A 22,298-nucleotide genomic window follows, 5' to 3' on the forward strand; every position below is an offset into this window, starting at 1 on the left:
ATATTTCAAAGTAGAGTACACCACCGTAATTTTCTGGTCCTCTGATTCATATCTCATTCACCAAGGCAGATGGGTGACCTTATGTTGTTGCAGGATTTAAAGGACGAAAATAATTTATTTCCAGAGGTGTCAAGTCCTTATGAGGTCCTTTGAATTCGGATTTGGAGTTGGGGTTCTGTAACCTCTCGTGCCATTTCGTATCCAATGATCTGCAGTCTTTCCTGGGAAATTTGAGTTGCAGGAAAGATGATGCAAGTACCTTCAATGAAAGCAAAGATGCTACCTCAGTACCTGAAGTGCAAATAAAGCAAACTGTAGGGGCTTCAGATAGGTAGTGCATAAATGTCTTTTCTGGGAGGTACCTAAGTCCTAATTTTTCTTGGAGAACTTGACATAGTCACTTCATCTGTGACTGTCCATGCTTAATATGCTGCCTTCTTAAATGCTGGCATAAAATGTATTTCAGAGCCAAAAAGCATTTATAGAAAAAGCTTTCTGAAGAGCCTTTCAACCCACATTGCCAGCACAGCTAGAGAATGTGTTGGTTCAGTTGCTACTATTCAGGGAGGTAAAGGTCTGGGCGTAATTTTCTCTACCACATGCCTTATCCATGAGGAAAGCCTTCAGGAATGGGATACAGACATTTGGGATGCTTACAGAGACACACAGCATTCTTCCTGTTGTAGTAAGGGATAGTGGGAAAAGATGTGTAAGAGCAAGCCAATGGGAACACAAATTCTCTAGTTTTAGGACTTAAGACTTTAGCAAAACCAGACACATTTCTTCCTAGAATTGTTATATGCTTTGCTATGATAATTAAATGAATAAATAAAACTACAGAGTTTATTCATCTCTGAATTCTTAAAGATATAGGTACCAGTTCTTTAAATATTTAAGCCATAAAAGTAAAAAATCATTTCCATTTTGCAAATTGCCCTGAATATCATTACATAACACTCTTCTGAACCATGCAAATATTAAAAGCAACAGCAGAATCGCAGTATATCCTAATGCATCAACAAAATTTTACTGTGTTGGGAAATGATTTTGACAGCATTGTGCTATGGAAAGATGATCATGTTAAGATATTTTCTTTCCTTCAGAATATCTATAAGTTAGGATAGTCCTTCAAATAAGTTAAATAAGATGTGGAGCAGAATTTGTTGTTACAGGTGCCTTTCTTTTACTGCAGTGTTAAAATCAATATGTATAAAAAGAAAGTTGTGACATACTGATTCTCCAGGCATTTTCATAACACGGGCTGGAAAATTATTGCTGATTTAAAAGCTGTGGAAAATATATTTAATATTTTAACTTCAGAACACAAGTTCGAAGAGCATTTCCTTCTTCTATATTTTTTTCTCTAAAACTTTTACTTGAAGTAAATTATATTTCAAATGTGGAAGTAATTAATTTGCTGAACTCTGATTTAAAGCTTTGGTATTTTAATACATCTTTTCTTTTTATATCGCATAGGTATAGAAAATGATGAAGAAATTAAACAGTTAGATGAAGAAATCAAAGAACTAAATGAATCCAACTCCCAGATGGAAGCTGACATGATTAAACTCAGAACTCAGGTAACAGTTTTATGAAGCCCTAAATTCAGCTGCTTTTCCTACATGACTGATTAAAAGAAATATGGGAAATATATTGTAGTGTTTTGTATTCCTCACATACTAATATGTGAGCCATTTATAAAATCAGAAAACAATATTCAGAATGCAATTTCCACATCAATTACCACCATTAAAAAAAAGAGCCCTACCTAATTATACTTTCAAAAACAATGACAAAAGCATGACCTGTCAGCTTTGTATTTCCCCTTGATAAAGAAAGCTACATATACATTTCTAATAGTAGTTAAATTATTAGGTTAGATCATAGTCATTAACATAAGAAGTCACAAGGTGAAGGAGCCCAAATGAACAATGTGGCTTTTTTCAGGTTTGTTTTACAAAGGAAACTTAGATATGGAAAGGAGTACCTATTACACTTCATCACGTAGAGCAGCTCTTGGCAGCGAGAGTGGTTTCACAGATCCAGCTTAGTTCCTTTCAGGTTCCCTATAAATCTGTTGAAAACATGGAGAAACTGATGTTAAAACCTCACTTTATTCTCACTTTTCAGTCCTAATGCTAGATGGAAAAGGCAGAGGAAGGAAATAAATTGAATTCCTTCCCTGACATTTTCCACAGTCCAGCATAGTTTTTGGTGCTGTTTTATTCCCATGACTTGAGTACAGACAGCTACAGAGAGCTTTACTGCCATTCCCAGTATTTTTCAGCCTTTACTCCCATGATGGTAATAATTGAAGTCACACTGATCCTACCTAATGGAAGTAGAGATGGCTGTTCCTTGCTACTTCTTTGCCTATTGCTTGTAGAGAAGTATACAGTCTCCATAGTCCTCGTCTTGTATACTCAAAAATAGAGAAAGAATGTGGCCTTTCAGCGTGTTTTTGTTTGACTTCCAAATAGTAGCAGAATTGGTATTGAAACCTCAATTCAGTTTTATTCAGGGTTCTCTGCCATTATTTCATCTTGATAGGATTTTATGGATGTTTTACAATTTTCTAATGTGATCAAGTAGGAAAAAAAAAGAGGGCAAGAAGACTACTCAGTGGCAGGAAATCTATAAATACAACATTGGCAGAATTTGTTAGTGAGTTTTGAAACTGGAAGGTTCTAAGCTACCTTTTCTTTTCTTTTACTTACATGAGGCTTCAATTAAGAGTTATGACACTCTCCTGAAGACATTTCCAACACAGTTACATCACAGTCACTGTCAATCTATTAAGATTATATCCAAGTCAACAGTTCCCTCTTTTTAGAACGCTGAAATTATATTAAGCATGACAAAATATTTAATGATAAATCTTTAGAAAATCATCTAGATATCAGTAAAGCTTCACAGAAGTATATACAATGAAAAAATAGTGTTAATTTTATGAACACCATAAATAGCAAAAGTCGTGTTTCTTGAGGTCTTGAATACTGTATGATTTTACGTGCCAGTGAAAGTTTTTCCTACAACAAGGACTTCTCTTCCACATAGAATATTTCATATTTAAAACAGTGGGAAGTTGTATTACGGACTTCATCATAGAATATTTCATATTTAAAACAGTGGGAAGTTGTATTACAGACTTTATCTCATTTGGGACACTAATAACACTTTCCTATACCAGCTGCATTTTTGCATAAAACGTGGAACAAAACATTTTTAATTTAAGATATTTTAGTAAATTTGTTTGATTTTTTACTTGCAGCTCCAAAAGTATGAGAGGAGTAGAAACACATGAACATAAGATAGGGAAAGAAAAATCTGCAAGTAATTAATTTTCAAATTGTCAGCATCTCCCATGACACAGCCCAAGGGAAAAAAAATCTATTTAGGTGGCAATACTCAATTATAATTTTTAATAGATTTTCTATGTATTTAAATTACTGTGAAACAGCAGCATCATGCCATACTTAACTAGCTTTCATTGACATCAGGCTCTTCATATTGGTCTCTAATATAGAATTGTTTTTTAGGGTAAATATTGGAGCATGGCTGACTCTAACAAGCACCTACAGAAAACGTTTTGTATTTGCATGGAGTTGCTCTCTAGTATGCAGAAGTTGAAAGCAAAACAAAAGAGGAGGATATGTTCCCAGTTCCAAAACTGAATAAAAGTATTTGCCTGCTATACTGTGTTGTAGGAGTAGCTAAAAATCAATTAATTGTGACAGATCAAGCTCCTGCAATACTGACAGCATGGATTAATTGCTATATATACAAGTGTAATCAAAATCAGATCCACCTAAAGATTGTTTTATGTGTTGCCACATGTCAAAGTTGCACACTTGTCAAAGTTAAGTCTGTAAACTAACGGGCTGTATTTCCATAAGCAGACTTAACCTCTGGGTCTGGAATAAAACAACAACCTGATTGTGCCAGCTGTTACCTAAAATTCCCCTTTCTCATGGCTGTTACTGCTCAGACACTTCAGCTCAGTATTTACAGAACCACAGAATTACAGAAAAGTAATTATAGGGGTTGGAAGGGACCTCTAGAGATTATCTAGAGGTCCTACTCCCCTGCTAATGCAGGTTCCCAAGAGTGGGTTTAAATTCTATCCTTTCCATTATAGCAAAGTAGAAATAAATTAAGCTCATTCTGATAACTTAAAACTTTGTGTTCTTTAGCATTTTTTCCATTCCTCTGGCTTCTTTTTCCATTCTCTATTTTAACCTACACAGACAAACACACGTTGCACAGTTTGTAATAGCTGTTAACAGTTGTCATCCAGTGTGGAAAGTTAGGACAAGTCTACAAAGAAAAGTGTAAATAGGTACAACTGAGCTCTGAATGTGCTCTTGATAGCTGAACATGAGCCAGTGCTCATCTGAAATCCTTACAACTTTGTTAGTACTGTGCTCTGCATCAGCTTGGGTAAGTTGCCTCCACAATGATTTTTAGCTCGAGCACAACATAAGGCTGCAGCTATCTTGTGTCTTGTCACCTGGGGACACCAGCAGCACACCCAGTTGCAATACCGTACATTGGTCAGCTTTCAAAAGCAGCCCTACGAATTTGGATAGAAAAAATATATATATAATTACAAAAAACTGACAACACTGACATGGAGCTGTGCATGCTTAACTAGCAATATATGTATTGCAAAAAATATTAGAAATGTACCACTGACAACTAGGCTTGTAGGAGTGGAACTGTTAAATCACACGGGTGAATTTGCAGAACTAAGGTTCTTCTTAATGCCCTTCAGTGCAAAAAGAAAATCTCAAAAACAGTAAAACTAAATCCAACTTCATTCGTTATTGCCAATATTAAAAAAAAAACAAGCCATTCACTTGCACTTGTAAAAAGATGTGTTTAACAATGATAAGAATTTCAGACCCTTTTTGGTTTCAATAATAGATATTTTTCTCCTTTCTCTGGTATTTCTATGATTACTCCCTTTGAAGAGCACATGCTTTATAACAGCTTGCCTTATATTACATTGTACACAAATTTGTCCATTTTAGATTACCACAATGGAGAGCAACCTGAAGACGATAGAAGAGGAGAACAAAGTAATTGAACAGCAAAATGAGTCTCTTCTTCATGAATTGGCCAATTTAAGCCAGTCTTTAATTCATAGTCTAGCTAATATCCAGCTGCCACATATGGTAAGTGATTGAGAGCACAAGTTAAGGAATTTGGAGATCTTCAGTTCACTTCATACAATAGATGTCTTTTTTTATGTTTACGTTTCATCAACCAGTTGGATATTTGTGGTAACAGCACTGAAACCATAAAGATACATTTAACTGCTAACAAAGACATGGAGGGCCTGTTCCAGTGTATCCTGTAAAAAAAATTAAGTAAGAACTAAATAGGCATTTTAAATATTATAAAAAATGGTGGCAGTTATGCCTTGATAATATGTTATGCTTAAATGAATATACAATTAAGAAAATAAAAGTTGTATATGAACTACTATTTAATATCTCGTAGGAACCAATCAATGAACAAAATTTTGATGCTTACGTGACCACTTTGACGGACATGTATACAAATCAAGATCGTTATCAGAGTCCAGAAAATAAAGCCCTACTGGAAAATATAAAGCAGGCTGTGAGAGGAATTCAGGTCTGAACAGCTGCTATAGTGGTGAAAGTCTTGCTTAAAAAAAGGATGCCTCTTGTTTTTTGCTGCTGTAATTTACCAGAAAGTGTTATATATTTATTTCTGTTTGAAACAGTGTTATGCTTACAAGACTTCATAATGATTTTATGTCTTGCTTTAAAGATAGTAACTGCAGAATAGTTTTTTGAATACATTCACATTTTGTACGTTTTCATATAAGCTGACATAGTGTGATATGCCATGTAATGTTTATAGCTGCTAATGTATGCACATTTTTGGGGTATATATATTTCTGAAGAGGTAAGCTGATCAAAATAAATAGAGTGTAAATTCTTTTTAATGCTTTAGTGATTAAATGTTTTAGTATTTTGAACTGAAATGGACAAAAAAAAAAAACAGCTTTGAATGACAATGTTGCGGTCTGCAGCCACTTTTTAAACACTATCATTTTGCCTCATGTTGGAGGATTTTATGGGATTTAAGAAATACATTTTGTGTGCATATTGTTTCATAGCAAGAATTGGTTGCAAAAATGCTTTATTTTTGAACAATGCTTGAAAATATTATGTGACTTTTGTTTTTGGAGGATGGTGTGTGGTGGGGGCAATAAAATGAGGTTTTTTGAATTCCAAGAAAATGGCATGGATTAGATGTAAGATACAAAATGGGTAATTTATTGTAAGACAACATCAAGCCATGGAAACTTGACAGAAGATTCAAAGCAGCTTAAACAGCACTTTTTAATTAACTTCTAAGCATTACATGGTATGAATATGGGAACTTCCATTATGAAAAGAACTATATCAGAGGTGGACAACGTGAAGATTTCAGCTTTTATTTTCAAATAAACTTTGGAGCCAACATTCTCTTACCTCTACTGGACTGCTAGTGCCCCTCTGAATTATCTGTTATAGCAATGTAGTTCATCTTTCAGAAATTCTGTATTTCCAATTCAAGATGGAGGACAATATTTTAAAATTAATATTGCCTTTTCACATCTTTAGTTTTGGGATAAACACAAATGGTCTGCTTCTGTTAGCATTACTGAACTGCATTCACTGCTCTCTGTAGTGGGAATGCAGTTCAGTAAAGACTTTTCCTTTTGTTTGGCCAAGCATTTGATCCCATTTTTAATATTTCAACATTTATGTTTTGCTTTTAGTTGAGAACAATCATTACTGCAGCATTCACATATGCTTTGTATTCGTTCTACTATTACCTATTGCAAAAATGAATGCAATCAAATTTTTAATGTAACTAAATATACTTCAGCACTTTTTTTTTTGCTTTAAACTGGATCATTTTAAGATAAAACTTATTTGTATCTTCAAGATTTGATTGTTTTCTTCAAAATGACTGCACTATATGTATGCATAAGACCACTTTTTATTACTCCATTTTTCTTTTTTTAAGTAGTAAATTTGGTGATGTGTTGTGTTTTACGGATGTTGAATTTATTTAAATTTGATAGCATATCTTTTTCCTTCCATGTCTTGATGTTATGCAGAAAGTACAAAAGTACTTTAAAATTTTGTTATGAAAAAGATGGATTTTGTAAAAAATAAAAATATTTTTAGCAGAACAGGACTTACAGGGTCATTGTCCCCACAATGTGCCAGTTGACTATTTGCACTTACCTTGCCCTATATATCCATACGGAGGTGTGCAATTTCTTGTGTCATTAGCCTTGTGACACTAAACTAGAACAAATTATAGTGGAAGCCATTATGGCCAATCCAGTAATATTGCTAAGGGAGACTACAGGGATCTCACAACAAATATTCTGATACAATACTCAACCTCGGTATATATATATATGTATAAATATATGTATATCCCAGCGGCACTTTATACTATTCACTGTACAAAAGCTTACAGTTTTCCACGAGGACTTTAATAACTAGCTGGGAAAAGATTATGTAATTACTTTGGGGCTCTGCAGTATCTTATCTGTACAGTGCCCTTTTTCTGTTGTGCTATTAGTTGTAGCTGCCATGCTCAGAATTGCCTTTTTGAGAGCTGAAGCAAGGTGCTTGTTGTTCACCTTCTGCCATATATATTGTACTTTTGCCCTAGCCTCCTTTTAGGGCTTTCATTGTTCATAATGGCATATGCATTTTTCCACTGCATTGTGTCTGCAGCTTCTTTGCCAGTATAGTAATGCTTTCAGTAGAGTAATAGATAGTATCAGTTTTGGATTCTTATTGTTATCACCTATGTACAATGGAAAGGGATTTTAAGCACAAATCTGCTGCTCATCTAATGTTGGTACATAATATCAAATCAAAAGTTATCTGTGACTATTATATAGGGATCACAAAAGTGTCACATATTAGAATGCTGACCTTTCATATGAAATTATTGTGAGTCATCAGAGTTTATTTATTATAACTTATTGTTCATATTCATTTCTAAGTTAATTTAAGTAATCATTTATTAAGACAGAATTTTGTATAAACTATTTATTGTGCTCTCTGTGGAACTGAAGTTTGATTTATTTTTGTACTACACGGCATGGATTTGTTGACATTTTAATTTTGCTATAAATGTGTGGAATCACAAGTTGCTGTGAGACTTCATTTTTAAATTGTGAACTTTGTACAAATTTTGTCATGCTGGATGTTAACACATCTTACTCTAAATAAATAAAAAAATGTGTTGCCACATTTGTAGCACAGTGGTTCTATGATCAGTTTCAGAATTTCACTTTATCTAGCACATGGCATCTACGAAGATATCCTTATAGACAATTTTTCATAAGTAGCCGTGGTCTCTGATTCCTCGAGCTCTTCAGGCAGGATATGACTGCCTCTTTGAATTATGTCCTTCCTGCTCGATAGAAATTTGTAAAACCAAGGAGAAGTTTATTCTAGCATTTCAGAATATCCCAGACGGAAATTTCACAATGTTTCCCTGGCCTGATAAGTGTAATGGAAGGATTATACATTTAAAATGAAGTACACTGATAATTAGGTCCTCAGACTCAAAAATGATGAATTGAACATGAACTTCAGATGGGATGATTTTCAATTTCTTTTGACCTGCGGTAAGACTTTTCAAACCAGAGCTTATGTAGCCTGTCCACTGAAGAGGCAAAGGACAAGGATCAGTTGACACTTTTGGTAGGCGCTGCTTGTGGCAGGAAGAGTGACCTTCAGTAACTGCTGTCATGTTCAATATTAACTGTGATCTGCACCACAACGTAACCAATGTTATGACTGGAAAGTGCTAAAAACTGGTTTCAATTTCATTATCACTTTTAAACAATCTAATTAAAATATCTTCCTGGGAAACAAACAAAAGTAATTACACAGGAGATTAGCAATTAATTGATTTATAAGCTTAATTATGACTTTACCATATGCTTAGTTCCTGTATTGCATGCATATTATGTCCAGCGTTATGCAGTGTTATCAATAATTAATTCTGCATGCCATTCCTCTTAATTGAATTCCTTTGAGATCATCTTAAGTGACCAATATAAGAGCTGCCAAACAAATTCTCAGCTGTCTCTGTCTCTAGCAAATGCTGGTTGGTTGAGGGAAGGGAGTGAATACAAAGGGTCCAGGTCAACTGGCAGAATAGAATGCAAAATAAAAAAAGCAGATAAAATCATGTCTGCCAACTGAGGACATCGCAGCAAGGAGTATGACTCCGTGTGTGAATTTGTTATACACAATGCAATATGTTTATATTTTTGTGTATGTAACGCAACTTTTTAGAAAAGCTCATATTATTTTTTAGCATCACAAAAATCAATCATGATCTCCCAGATCTCTTCTGTTTCTTGCTACGCTTACTATAAATGAAATAATATAAAGTTTTTCACATTAGATCCTCATTTTGTCATCTTCTTGTGAGACTTTTTCTGAAAGTAACAACAAAATGGAGAAGTTAGAAAAAAGAGGGAGAGACTGCAAGAGGTGAACATGTGGAAGAAGTGAACATCTTTTAGAGGACAACTGTAATTTTTTTCTAATGATCTCTATCAAACAGTAATTTAAGACACGTGGCCTAAAAATGCATGTAGAAGACTAATGCTCTGCTTCATGTATCCAACAGATAGGTTGTTTTGTTGGTATCAGGATTATGCTAAAGAAAATTAGCAGAACAGGCCATGGAATAAAGAAAGTTAAAGAAATTCTGAGAAAAATTGAACACAAAGAAACTTCAAGATGCACAAAAAAACTTTTACATGTCATTCAAACACAGTTCAAATTTTTGTTATCACCAGAGGTGCTAAAAACTTTTCACTACATTATTTCACCAAATTAAATAATAACAAATGGAACAGGGTTGGCAGGCAATTCTCAAAATTTTTGAGACCGAGAATAGCCAAAATTCAGCTTTTAGAGAAAGATGGGTTTAGCAGAAATGCTAAGTCATGGCCTGAACCAGTGATGGAGCACCTGGTGAGAAGGCAGGGCCAACCTAGGCAGTACACCTGAGTGACCAGAAGGGGATGGGTCCTGGTTCCACCCCTTCTCAGACCTCATTTAAGGGTTGGCAATGGAGTCAAGGATATTTTGCTGGAGATCCCTGCCCGCCTGAGGCCTTCTATAGGTAAGCATAGTCTTTGTTTCTGTATCTATAGCTGCTGCTGCTGTATTTGAGCATGTTCTTTTTTGCTGCAGCCTAAGAGTTTGCTACTATGCTGTCATTGCTATGCTTTCCATTGCATTGCAGTGTTACAATGGGCAACAGATTAAATATGTTAGTACCCTAGACCTATGTCTAGTGTCCCTATTCTTGTGGAATGAAATTATTCACATAAAGCCTAAAGCTCAAGGACAAAAGGCTTAAATATGGCAACGTTCTTTCATGGGTAGAAGACAAATCATTATACATCAACTATAAACATGTACTTAGCTATTCTTTTAAGCCTGAGATTTTGTTACCTCATCTCTAGTAAAATGGATCACAGTGACCAGAAAGCAAGAATGCCCAATGAGACCTAATTCATTGTATCAGTGGGCATGATGTTCTCTACATTAGTAGTCAACTGATCAGTGATAGCTGAAGTAGTTAATATCCACTTCTAATTTCTGTTTCCTTCGAGTATTTCTACTGAGAAATCTCTTGCCAAAGGACATAAGCCAATTCCTCTACTCTCACAGGACAATCTTCCCACTGTTGTGACCAGCAGGCCCTTCATCGTGCCTGTGGACATAATTCTCCTTGAACTTTCTTAACCGTAATCCTTCTCGACCCTACTGTGCCCAGTATACCAAGCAAAGCTTTCATACATAACATTAAATCCCTCTGTTGTTATTAACCCCCCAAGCCGTCCATATGTTGTTACATCATCACACTTTATTTTCAGTTTTTCTTGCCTGCTCAATAATGACTCTTAGATCTGTAATCAACTGTTACATTTTAATCAGGTTTCAGAACATAGAAAATATTTTCTATTTGCCCTAAGCAATGTACAGCCATCTCCTCTTTATTTAATCCTTCCTGTAATTAAGTTCTTCATGTACATCAATTTGGTGCTGATTAATTTTTCTTTTTTTGGTCATTTGTTTTTTATTGAAGACTATGAATCAGATTATTTGCCACAGCAATACCAAACACAGGGGGGGAAAAAGGATTGTAGAAACTACATTCACAAATAACTCTGAGCCCTTTTTGTCACTCATATATGGTAAGATGGTTCACTTCATTGATAAAGGGAGAGTTTATGTGTAATGGAACACATGCAATCAGTTCTTTGTTTAACACTTGTCAGGAAGGAAGTCAAATCTTATTTTGGTGCAAGAGTTTGCATTGGAGGCACTTTTTTTCAATGGAGGCATTAATCTCAAACAGAAAAATTAACCCTGCCAAAAGCATGCTGTTTGTTTGTTTGTTTGTTTTTGTTTTGTTTTTTGTTTTTATAAATCTACCTCTCTTTGACTATAAGGAATAACTTGTGGATTCCCTGTGGCTCACAATCTGCACAGTGAGTCACTCCTCACAACTGCTTCCAAGGAGCATGATCAGCTAGAATGTCTGTAGGAAGGAAAGAAACAGAAAAGAAAAAAGCTGCAGAACAGGTACACAGGGTCAGTAAAAAACAAAAGTAAAAAACAGGACAGAGTCAGACCATCAAAAACAACGGTGTTCTTTTCAGCACGTAAACTGGACAGAATAACGCGAAAGACAGAAGCATCTGTACCATGGAATCAATACTACCAGAAGAAGAAGAATGCAGGCACACTCAGTAGAAGTTATGAAGCCATTTTGTGTTTTCTGAGATTCACCTAATAGCAATTGTATTTATTACTTGTTTTTTGCACTAAACTCCTGGCTCTGCTCAGTCTGAATTTTTTCCATCTTTTGCTACGCAGCTTAGATTGCTGATGAGAGGAGCTTTAATCTTAAACTGAAATGAATCCTTCTCTCATGATCTGAAAATAAGAAGTTCTTAACACTCAAAAGTCAAACAAAAATCGTGTCACTGGAAAAAAAAAGTGAATTATATACTGTTTCCTGATGTGCACTGGGCATTAGGGCCAGGCACACTTCCCTTTGAGCATCTGTCTGAGGAGTGGCCAACTGTACCATTGGGACTGCAGATTAATAACTGTCTCCAGCCCAGAAATTGTGCATGTGTTGCCTAACCTTATACTTGTGGGCTCCCTTGATTTTGCTCAAGCTTTCGATGTTCATTTGACACTTGAAAGAATGAGCACTGCCCTGAAGAGTAGAGCTTTGAGCCAGGTTTCTGGAACAGATTGCGTAGCTTCTGCTAAGAGTGTCCCTTGCTCATGTCTCCCCTGGTGGTGCTCGTCCTGTGATGGCTCTGAGGCTGCAGATGTGGAGTGCTCCTCAGGAGCTGAGACCAGCAGCCACTTTCAGGCAGGGAATGTTACTGGGTTGACCACTGCATGAACTGCTTCAGATTATGCCCTAGAGAACACTTAGTTTAGGTCCTCTTTTGTGGCCATTTGTCATGGGAAAAAATGTCGTTGATTTACAGTGACTATTTATAACTGGAACAGTACAAATAGCTGCATGCTTTTCCCAGTTTTTGTGGTGATCATGGCAGGCTGAGGTGTTTTTTAAATGATTTTGTTACTTTGGAATTAATTTAAGTAAATATGTAATATTAAGTAGGAGGATCTAAGCCATGTGCTGTTAGTATATAATATAGTTTATACAGAATGAGCCATTTGATCACCTCCAAACATGTGGAATTGTTCTATCCCATTCTCCAGTGACCACAGCATTTACAAGGAGAGAACAGTAATGCACAAGTCATTACTGGATTCACACAGGCAGGTTTTGAGAGTTTTACACATTTGAATCTTTCTTTACACAATTTGAAAGACCTGAAATGTCTTTCTGACAGAGATTTACTCTCTCCATATGCATGAAACCTTAGATTTATTTTTTCCTTGCAACATTAACACAAGAGACTACTGTATGCATAACTGCGGGTAAACCCAAATTGGAGTTTGCTGCCTCACAAATCTCTGGCCTTGCCCCAGGGCCCTCAGGCTCTGCCCAGATGGATGCCCCAGATATGATCCACTTCCACATTTAATCAGATCACATGTAAGAACCTCCACCAACAGGCATGTTGAAGCCAAGGTAGAAGTATTGTCTGCATTCTGACATGAGTAATACCTTATTGTTAATGTGTAGTTTAAGGAGCTGAAGTACCTATGACACATTACTTATTCACCTCTCATGTCTGCATACCGAGACGCATTTTTTGGAGGGCTCATTTAAGTGATGAAAAATGCTGATACTCCACAGCTTCAAGTTTCACAAGAAAATGGATCAGGTATATCTCAGGAAATGAAATTTAGCATTTGGCTCACTTTTCTCTGACAGGGGTACTTTCAGTAAAGTGCAGAAATAAATGTTCACAGTAAAACCTAGTTTTGCAGCTCTACCCAGGCAACTAGCATGTCAACAGTAATAGCAGTAGATTTAACTAATTTAAGCCCGTTTGAGAAGAAATGCCAGGTTTCACATTTTATCTCTTTTGTTTACATATTATTTTCTTGTAAGAAAAAATAAACAAAACAAAAAATAAGTTTTCATCTTTTGAATGGTGTTGCCTGTTATCTTCCTCTTCATTTTCTGTGTCTGTGATTATCAGAATAAATGTGAGGACAATTTCTGAAAATAAATGAAGCTGGATCTGTAGGACAGGAGAGAGGTCTGGAATACATGCTTTCTGAAAGAATATTTCCACGAGATATCCATAATATATCCACGAGAAAGAAAGGGGTCATTTTTCTAAACAATTGCATTTCCTGTAGGTCAGCTGATGCAAAATACTTAAAATGAGGAACAAAATTGTCGTGTGTGCCTGAAAACAAAAATTGCATGATCAGTTAAACTGCTGAGTTTGTGCACTCATCTGTTGCATGACTGTACAGGGTTATAATCCCTTTTGAATTACCTTACATGAAAGGAGAAGCTATTTTTTGCAGGTTGGTAAATCATCAGGAAGCAATATCGATGGCAAAGATTGTGTCTGATTGGGTGTGTTGATTCAGATGGAGTTTCTAGCATTGCACATGGTGTGACCTTATCTATAGAAAGAAATCATGCAAACCATTACACATGATCAGAAGCTGTCTTAACAGAGCTGCATCATGGAAAACTTTTTCTTAGTACTTTGGCTAAGTACTTTGTACTAAGTACCTTGCTTTGTAAAGCTGTAATTTGATTTCACCCACTGTTTCCTAAGAGATCTCATAAACTTAATTAAATGCTGATTACAAACAAGTCTATATCTAAAATATGCATGTGAATATGCTATGTCATTATTAGTACTCCTCTACTAAATCATCTGTTTTGAACTTACCAACCAGCCCAATTTCACTGAAGTCGAGAGAACTGATGAGAGTAATGAGCAGGACTTTGAAACATGAGTGTGACAAGGTCCAGAGCTGGCTTTGAAGGTGATATGCCCATGCATTTTTTTTCTGGTAAGATCCCCCATAGAAGAGCAAAAAAGATTTTAAGCACAAGGAAACAGGTTTTGAGCAAGAGTAATTCAATTTTTAAAACAGGAAATGCTTCAGAACACCTTGAAGAGGAATAAAAAGGGTGGTGAGGCATTGGAACAGGTTGCCCAGTGAGGTGGCAGGAGACCCATCTCTGGAGATGCCTGAGGCCAGGCTGGACAGAGCTGCAAGCATACTGCTCTAGCTGTAGGTGTCCCTGCTCATTGAAGGGGGGTTGGACTGGATGGCCTTTAAGGGTCCCTTCCAACTCAAACAGTTCTGTGATTGTCATTCTATGTAGGACACTCTCCAACATTCTATTTGTTTTAAATCTAAGACCTATAAACTCTGTACTGTGGAGAGAAAGGGCAGGGAAAACATTAAGAAGGATGAAACAGTAAGTCTGAAACAAAGAATTGATGATCGTTTCCTTTTAATCCTGGTGCCTCTTGGGAAGTTACAAAATAAAATCCTAAAAGCACATGTTTCAGTATGATTCTATGAATCACACTGAGATTTATTTTAAGGCCAAATGCTTTTTATTTAAATGCCAGTCAATTATTGGGTGCCTCACAGATTCCTGTTAAAAGAGGACAAGCTTTCTTTTGTTACTGTTTCTCCCCAAAATTCAGGATTAGACTTCAGCTAACTGAATTTCAATTCAACTATTTCAGAGTAATTGAAAAAATGTTGTGCAAATTACAGTATAGCATCTTGCTAATGGCTCTCTCTATATTTGTCAAGTAAAAAGCCTTCAGTGTACATTTCAATAAAAATGTTTTCATTTTTGTGGTTGATAAAATTTCAGGTAGCAATATGGCATATCTTTGCTAGAAAACATTTGAAGTGAATGGAACATTTTAATCACTTGTTTTTAACATTTCATTTTTTGATAAAAGAAAAAAAGAACAATTTAAAACAAGAACACTTTCCCTTTTCATCCTCGCTAATTTCTGTTGGTCTTCTTTTAGCTGCTGTTATCCAAGGAGAAAAGTAAAAAAATAGGGAGGAACAGGATGAGAACTGATGACGGAACAACTGAAAGACAAAAAAAATCTAAAATTTTCCAATTTTCTCAATTTTTTTTTCCACTAAGGGACACACTAGGACTAGATAACGTAATCCTAGTTCATGGACCCAGCCATATTTTAAAGATACTGTCACAATCAGAACTTGATGGGAATCATTTTGTTTTCCACAGACTATGGAAAGAAAACAAACAAACCAACAACCTAATGCCATATTTGTGAATGAATGTAGGACAGAATGATTAGTGGAGGACAGTAGAATATTGAGAATATAGTTACTATCTCTGTAACTGAAGATAATTTTTCTTTTTTTTTTTTTAGCTACGTTGATTTACATGCGAAAGGAACCAGCATTGCTACTGGTTTCACTGGTGCTTTCTTCTCTATTTGTTTCTTAAGATGGCTGTCTGTTCTGCTCTGTTTTATCTAAACCTGGCATTTGGGAGGGCAGCGGTGCTCTTTGATGAGCCACTGTGAAATGCGATGGTCGGTAGGCAGATCGCATCATGGCAGACATGAATTTTTTTTTCACAAAACAAAATTCCAGTTACTAATCAAGATCCATGATTTCACTGCTACTCAGAGCAAAGAACACTTCTGCTGCTGTTGTTCTCTTTTTAGCACCTAATTTCCTTACACTTTCCTTTGCAGAAATGTCTTACTCTCTAAAATGACTTCATCTCAACTAGAGATCCTGTAACAAACATCAACAGAACATCAAAGGTGATTAAAGGAGAAAGATCAGACAGAAATTAGGCAACCCAGGAAGCAATTAGAGGACAGCAAAACTACCCTGAAGGAGAGAACAGGAATGAGCTAGCCCACCCTGGCTGAACTCTCCCAATTGCTTTGATCAGCAGGGAAAGAGTGCATGAGCTAAAGGAGGTCTGCTGATAACCGAAACACACACTCTCTTGTCTCAGTATAGCTTAGTATCCAACCTGAAAGTCTGAATAACTATTTCTAATTTATTTTTAAATACAAAAATCTGTTAGAATACTTTTTAAAGTTCACTTGAATGTCCTCTTAAACTATAACCTTACTCCATTATTATTATTATTATTTTCAGAGATATTTCTTTAACTACTCCTTTAATTATTTGAAATTGGTTTTGCTCCAGAAGAACTGTTGCATTTTACTGGAAGCTGAAGCCATAGTGAAGGCGATTCCTGAGTCAGAGTGTGTCATACTGGTGAACTGCTAATGACTTGCCCTCTTTTAGGCTGGTGAGGAATCTTATCTGAGCTGGTAACAGTGAGAGCTGTGCTATTAGTCAGAAATGTTGGCTGGAAAGGATTGCTGAAGGTCTCTTGGCCAGCCTCCTGTTCACACCAGGACCATTGCCAGCGTTACCTCAGACCAGACACAGCTTTGTCTAGTCAAATCTTGAGAATGTCTCAGAATGGGGTTTCCCAGCATTTCTGCTAACGTGCCGCCATGAGGAAAACTGTTTTTCCCCATAGTCCAACCTAACCATTTCCTGTGACAATACAAAACCACTGCATCTTGCTATGTACACCATCTTCCACTGCAAAGAGTATTTCAGCTTTATCATTTCTTTGTATCTTCTAAATGTCATAAGCTGCTGTTGGTTTGTGCCATTGCCCCCACCTCACGAGATGGAACAAGCCCAGATCCCCCATCTCACAGGTTGTGCATTAAAGGCCCTTGGGTACCTGAGTAGTCCTGAGTAGTCCTCTGCTGAGCTCCATCCAGTTTCTTAAAATTCCCCTTGATGTGGAGAGCCCAGGAAGGAACGTGTACTTCCAGGTGGAGCCGAGGGAAGGCAGCTCTGTGCCCTGCAGGGGACTGTTGTCTGAACCATGCAGCACGCGTCTGGGAAATGGGCACAGCCCTAGCTGCACTGTCTGTTCTCAGGGAAGGTGCTGCTTTTATATATGTCTCCAAAACATGTGGCCTGGTGGTTCTGATCTTGGCTGAAGCCTCCAGGCACTGCTGTAGTACAAATAATAGCCTGGAATCTCTTCCGGGTAAGGTATTTCCTCTGTGCAGGCAAGGGATTAAACTAATAACACCCGATTTCCCCTTATGCTGATATTAAGGAGAACTGCTGTGTGGGAAACCAGCAGCTTATTGGTATGAGTGCATTTTTCTTTGGGAAAGTTTATTCAGGAGAATTTTCTTGTTTTATTGTAGGAAAACTCTTCCCGTAAATATGTTGGCTAGCTATTGAGCAATGATCTGTGTTTTCAGAAGTTTTATGCAACTTTCCAAAGCAGATCCTAATAATATTTTTCATTTTAAAAATCATTTAAAAAGCCAGGAGAATAAAAGTGCATTCTTTTAGTGGATAGTGGACATTACTATTGGATAATCCAATATGAGTTTTACTCCCAATACAGTATCTGTGATAGCTGTGTCAGATTAAAAAAAAAAAAAAAGAATAACTTCTAATTAAGAAATCCATACCGCACTACTGATTAGGAAATCCATACTGCACAGTTATTCAAAATCCACTTTTTGGGAATTTCTCTAAATATGAGCTGCGACTCATACCTACCCTAACAAATGCTGTATTTGAAAGCAAAGGTATGCTAAAAAATGTCAAAGAGTCAGAAATATCTGGCAAATGTGAGTTACACCAGCTGATTTCAGATACAATAAGCATCCTTCCTTGAATGCATCTAAAAGCAGCGGACAGCTCGGTTGAAGTGGAGATTTGAAAATACTTTGGAAAACAACCTGTGGGTTTTTTTTTATTGCTAGTTCACATCAAACCTGCCTAAGGAATTCCTCATTATAAAGAAGATAACAATGTGTATTCTGGTGATCTACAAAAATGAGGGGATTAAATATATCCTAGTGCATTACAGAGAAAATAGCACTGTGAAGAAACCTTTTTCAAAATGTAACCAGGCAATGACTAATTTTCACTGGACATTAACATTTTATTGAGGAAAGGAAAATGGCATCTTTAAAAGATATTGATAGCATCACTTTCCTAACAGAGAGGAAGGATATGGAATCTGTCTTCTGTGCAGATGACATCCACAGTCTTTGCTGGGCCAGCAGATGTCAAACTATTGAATGCTCATGGTCAGAGAAATTATATTCCATCTGACTATGGAGAAGCATGCAGTATTTAGCAAAGTATGTGCCTGAGCATGATGTAGGCTTTCCTGGATAGCTGAGAAAAGCTTATAAGTGTTAAAAGTGTTATGTGGACTGGGTGATCTTTTAGGTCTTTTCCAACCTTAGTGATTCTATGATTCTATGATTCTATAAGTGAATAAGTGCGTTTAAAAGTAAATAATTGAGCTGATACCCTTAGTTTTGCATACTTGCTCATGTTCCATCCAGATAAATCATGACAGTCAGTATGCATGTGTAATAAAAAGGAAGGCCGTGATTATATGCTCTCAAAGCAATCTTGAATTTTGCTTCTGCCTTTCGAAGGTTAAAGGTCAGATATGTTTAGGGTCCTGTGCAAGCATATTGTAACAAAAGCACTTTACATGTGTTTTTATGGTGCTTTTTTTTTTTTTTTTTTCTTTTTTCCTGAATCAGCTATTTTTACAGTCTATTTCTCTTAGCTGTTATGGTTACTGCTGGCTAAATTGGTCCTAAACAATAAACTGAGTCACACTTCTGTCTCTGCGAATGTCTATGGTTTCTAATGTCAGGTGTCTGAAGACACGCTAAAATATCTTCAATGCCTTGCTTTATATCCAGAGGTAAAATGCTAACTATAGAAGTGAAATCAAAGAGGCTTGTGCCTATATTTCTTATATCTGATCATTTGATTCATATGAAAGCATTTCTTTTTTACTACCTCGGCAAAGCAAAAGCAGTGTAACTAAATTACTAGTACAGAGTAAAACCAGCAAGTGGCAGCATTTGACAAAAAGTCTGGGCGATAAGTAGGAAACACAGAAAAAAGAAAAAAGAAAAAGGAAAAAAAAGGGAGATTTTCGTTGCATCTAACAGTAAGTTAAGGGCTTCTCCCAGCACTCAGAAAGAAAAGACTCTTACTTCCGGAATAAATATTTTATCTTTTGCTAGACCAGCTCCTCAATGAGAGAACTCAAAGTCAGTTTCTCACCGATATTTATATACATGTTGAACAAAAATAATCCTACACATTTTATAGAAAATATTTTATTAAAATTGACCAGGAACAGGAAGATGTATCAAAATAATTTGGAATTTAATTGGAAACTTCTCTGCCATCAATTCAGAATAACATGCAATCAATATTAAAGTCATTATACAGAGTTTTTGGCAGTGCATTTTAGGAAAGAAAATAAGATACAGATAAACCAGATTGGAGGCTGGGGGAAAGATTTCTGTAATTTTCAATCATGGAATCATCGAATTGTTTGAGCTGGAAGGGATTCTCAAAGGTTATCTAGTCCAACTCTCCTGCAGTGAACAGAGAAATAATAACAAAGCATTCAAAAGCCAAAAAGGATGCCAGCATTATTATAAGTATGAACTATGGAGTGTTGTCTGGAGTATGTTCGTTTGGAGCACCAAAGGCATGTGAGGACCAGAAGACAGAGGGGTGAACCAAATTCACAGAAGAGTAAGACTTTCCCCAACCTTTAAATGCTATGGTGTTTCATGAACACCATAAATGGACAGAGAAGCGTCCTTCAGGCCTGCTTTTCTTCTTTTTGAAGTCAATGAGCTGTTTCTCATTGATTTCAGCTGCAGCAGCCACAAGTGCTTTGTGTCTCAGGTTTGTTCAAGACAAACTTCTTACTCTTTTTATGTTATCACAGTAGAGAAATAGTGTTTTGAGGTTGAGAAAGCAAACATTATAAAACTTAGGAAATTTGTCTTCTTCCTGTTGCAGCTGTATACACAGTCTTCAATAAAATATGTTTTTCCACAGCTTTGTTTAGTTCTGAAAATAAATCATGACCTAGCTATAAAAACTCACATGTTAAAGAAAGTTTATGAAGAACAGTTAAGAAGCTGTGAGAAATTCCAAAAATGAGATTAATTTCCAACATGCAGTGGTGTAAACAACTTTACTATGCAGCTTTAAATAAAGTAGGTTTCCTTTATGACCCGCTCTCTAAACATCTTTTTAAACTCCCTCATTACTACTTGAGAAAATCTCTTGAAAGCTTTTTTGGATCTTCCTATTCATCTCTGAGAGGACTTCTCCACCCACCCACATTTCTCTATTCTCTCCCTGCCAAGCTAGTGTGCGTTTTATGAGCTGAAAACAAGATGCAGTCTTTGGCCTTGGGAAATGTGGCCTTTACGTTTGAAGATTTAATCAGCACACTGACAGAACTGACTGCAGTCTCAACATCTCAGTGAATGTCAGGTTAATCTGCAATACATTTTAATTAAAAGCAATAATATTCTATGCTGTTCCAGTGCCCAGTTAATTGCTTACCACCTCGCCTACCAGCAGGCTCCACAGGGCATGAACACTACATCTGAAATGCCTTATGAGGAATTCATAATGCGTTAGCCAAGAGCCTGGAGGTTACACATAACTTAAAGTAAATGGCAAGGATGCTATGTAGTATGCTAAGGCTAAATCACCTAATTTGGAGCAAAATATCTACTTACTTGGAATCATAGAATCATTAAGGTTCAAAAGGCTGCTAAGGTCATCTAGTGCAACCATCAGCCCACCCCCACCATGCCCCTAACTTCAGTGCCATAACTCCTCAGTTCTTGAGCATCTTCATGGATGTGACTCCACCACCCCCCTGGGCAGCCTGTGCCAATGCATCATCACTCTTTTGGAGAATAAATGTTTCCTGATATCCAATCTGAACTTCTACTCTTACTCTTGGAATAATAGCTGTAGATCAGATATTTCCAATGCATAATGCAATAGCCTAGTCAGTTCCCAAATGCTATAAACAATTCAGAACCAATTTAAATACCTGCATAAAGTTTAATCAGCTTTGGCTGTGTCCTTAAGTTTTGGATGAGAACCATCATAAAGTACCACAGTACCACAAAATAAACTAATATAATAGTTTCTTAAATGCTATGAAATACGGAATCATAGAATAGAATCATAGAATCGTTTGAGTTGGAAGGGATGCTTAAAGGTCATCTAGTGCAACTCCCCTGCAATAAACAGTGATCTACAGTTAAATCCTCACTTAGCAGTAGCTCTGTATTACTGTTTGATTATCTAAGCTCACAGGTTCTGCTTCTTTTCGTATGGGCACTGGGGGATGACAGATTTACAGAGACCACAATGCTCTCATGTGAGTGGCATTTCCGGGAACAAAAACTAACTTTGCCAATACTTGCACTGTGTAGGTCAAAAGTGTCCAAGCTTTTCCTGGACCAGGAAACAAGTATGATTTTCAGACTGTATACATGGTCCAGCACTGATTACAAATGCAGAGGCAGTGATACACACAACAGATGCTTGCTGAATCCACACCGAGGTGATGCACACTCTAACTGCTGCTCCAGCAAAGTCTCACAGCCTCTCTTCTGCTTCTGCCTGCCATCCTTCACTGTACAGCACAGCTGACGTTTATCTGAGTTTCTGTGTTGAAGTAACAGATTAAGCCCAGCTCTACAACAACATTTAGAAATGTACCAAATTCATTGTCAGAGTGTTAGGAGCCATCCAGGAGCCTTTGACTCTCCAGTTATCAGCACTGAGCATCCCCTATCTCAAACAGATTTGGGCTGCTTTAATGGACTTGGGGCTCTCTAGAACAAGAAAAAC

General features: G+C 36.6%; 1 protein-coding gene and 1 long non-coding RNA gene across 27 annotated transcripts in view; one reads left to right on the forward strand and one right to left on the reverse strand.

Moving 5' to 3' along the window:
- MYT1L (myelin transcription factor 1 like) overlaps nucleotides 1-8,297 on the forward strand; it is a 300,542-nt gene extending 292,245 nt beyond the window's left edge. For 20 of the 26 annotated variants that reach the window (XM_048936649.1, XM_048936655.1, XM_048936645.1 and 17 more), the window contains 3 exons: nucleotides 1,477-1,586; nucleotides 5,034-5,177; nucleotides 5,506-8,297. In XM_048936649.1, the coding sequence (XP_048792606.1) occupies nucleotides 1,477-1,586; nucleotides 5,034-5,177; nucleotides 5,506-5,646 (395 nt within the window). In that variant the 3' untranslated portion in view covers nucleotides 5,647-8,297. The remainder of the gene's footprint in view (nucleotides 1-1,476; nucleotides 1,587-5,033; nucleotides 5,178-5,505) is intronic. The other 6 variants (XM_048936659.1, XM_048936662.1, XM_048936673.1 and 3 more) reach the window with 1 other exon arrangement.
- LOC125689487 (uncharacterized) lies at nucleotides 101-17,395 on the reverse strand. Its single transcript, XR_007375303.1, has 3 exons — nucleotides 17,290-17,395; nucleotides 1,988-2,074; nucleotides 101-259 (listed from the first exon to the last, which is right to left on the reverse strand). It is a non-coding gene; the product is annotated as an uncharacterized LOC125689487 (long non-coding RNA).
- Between the last annotated feature and the right edge of the window lie 4,903 nt (nucleotides 17,396-22,298).

The sequence above is a fragment of the Lagopus muta genome, chromosome 2 (assembly GCF_023343835.1).
Source record: "Lagopus muta isolate bLagMut1 chromosome 2, bLagMut1 primary, whole genome shotgun sequence".
Lineage (NCBI taxonomy): Eukaryota > Metazoa > Chordata > Aves > Galliformes > Phasianidae > Lagopus > Lagopus muta.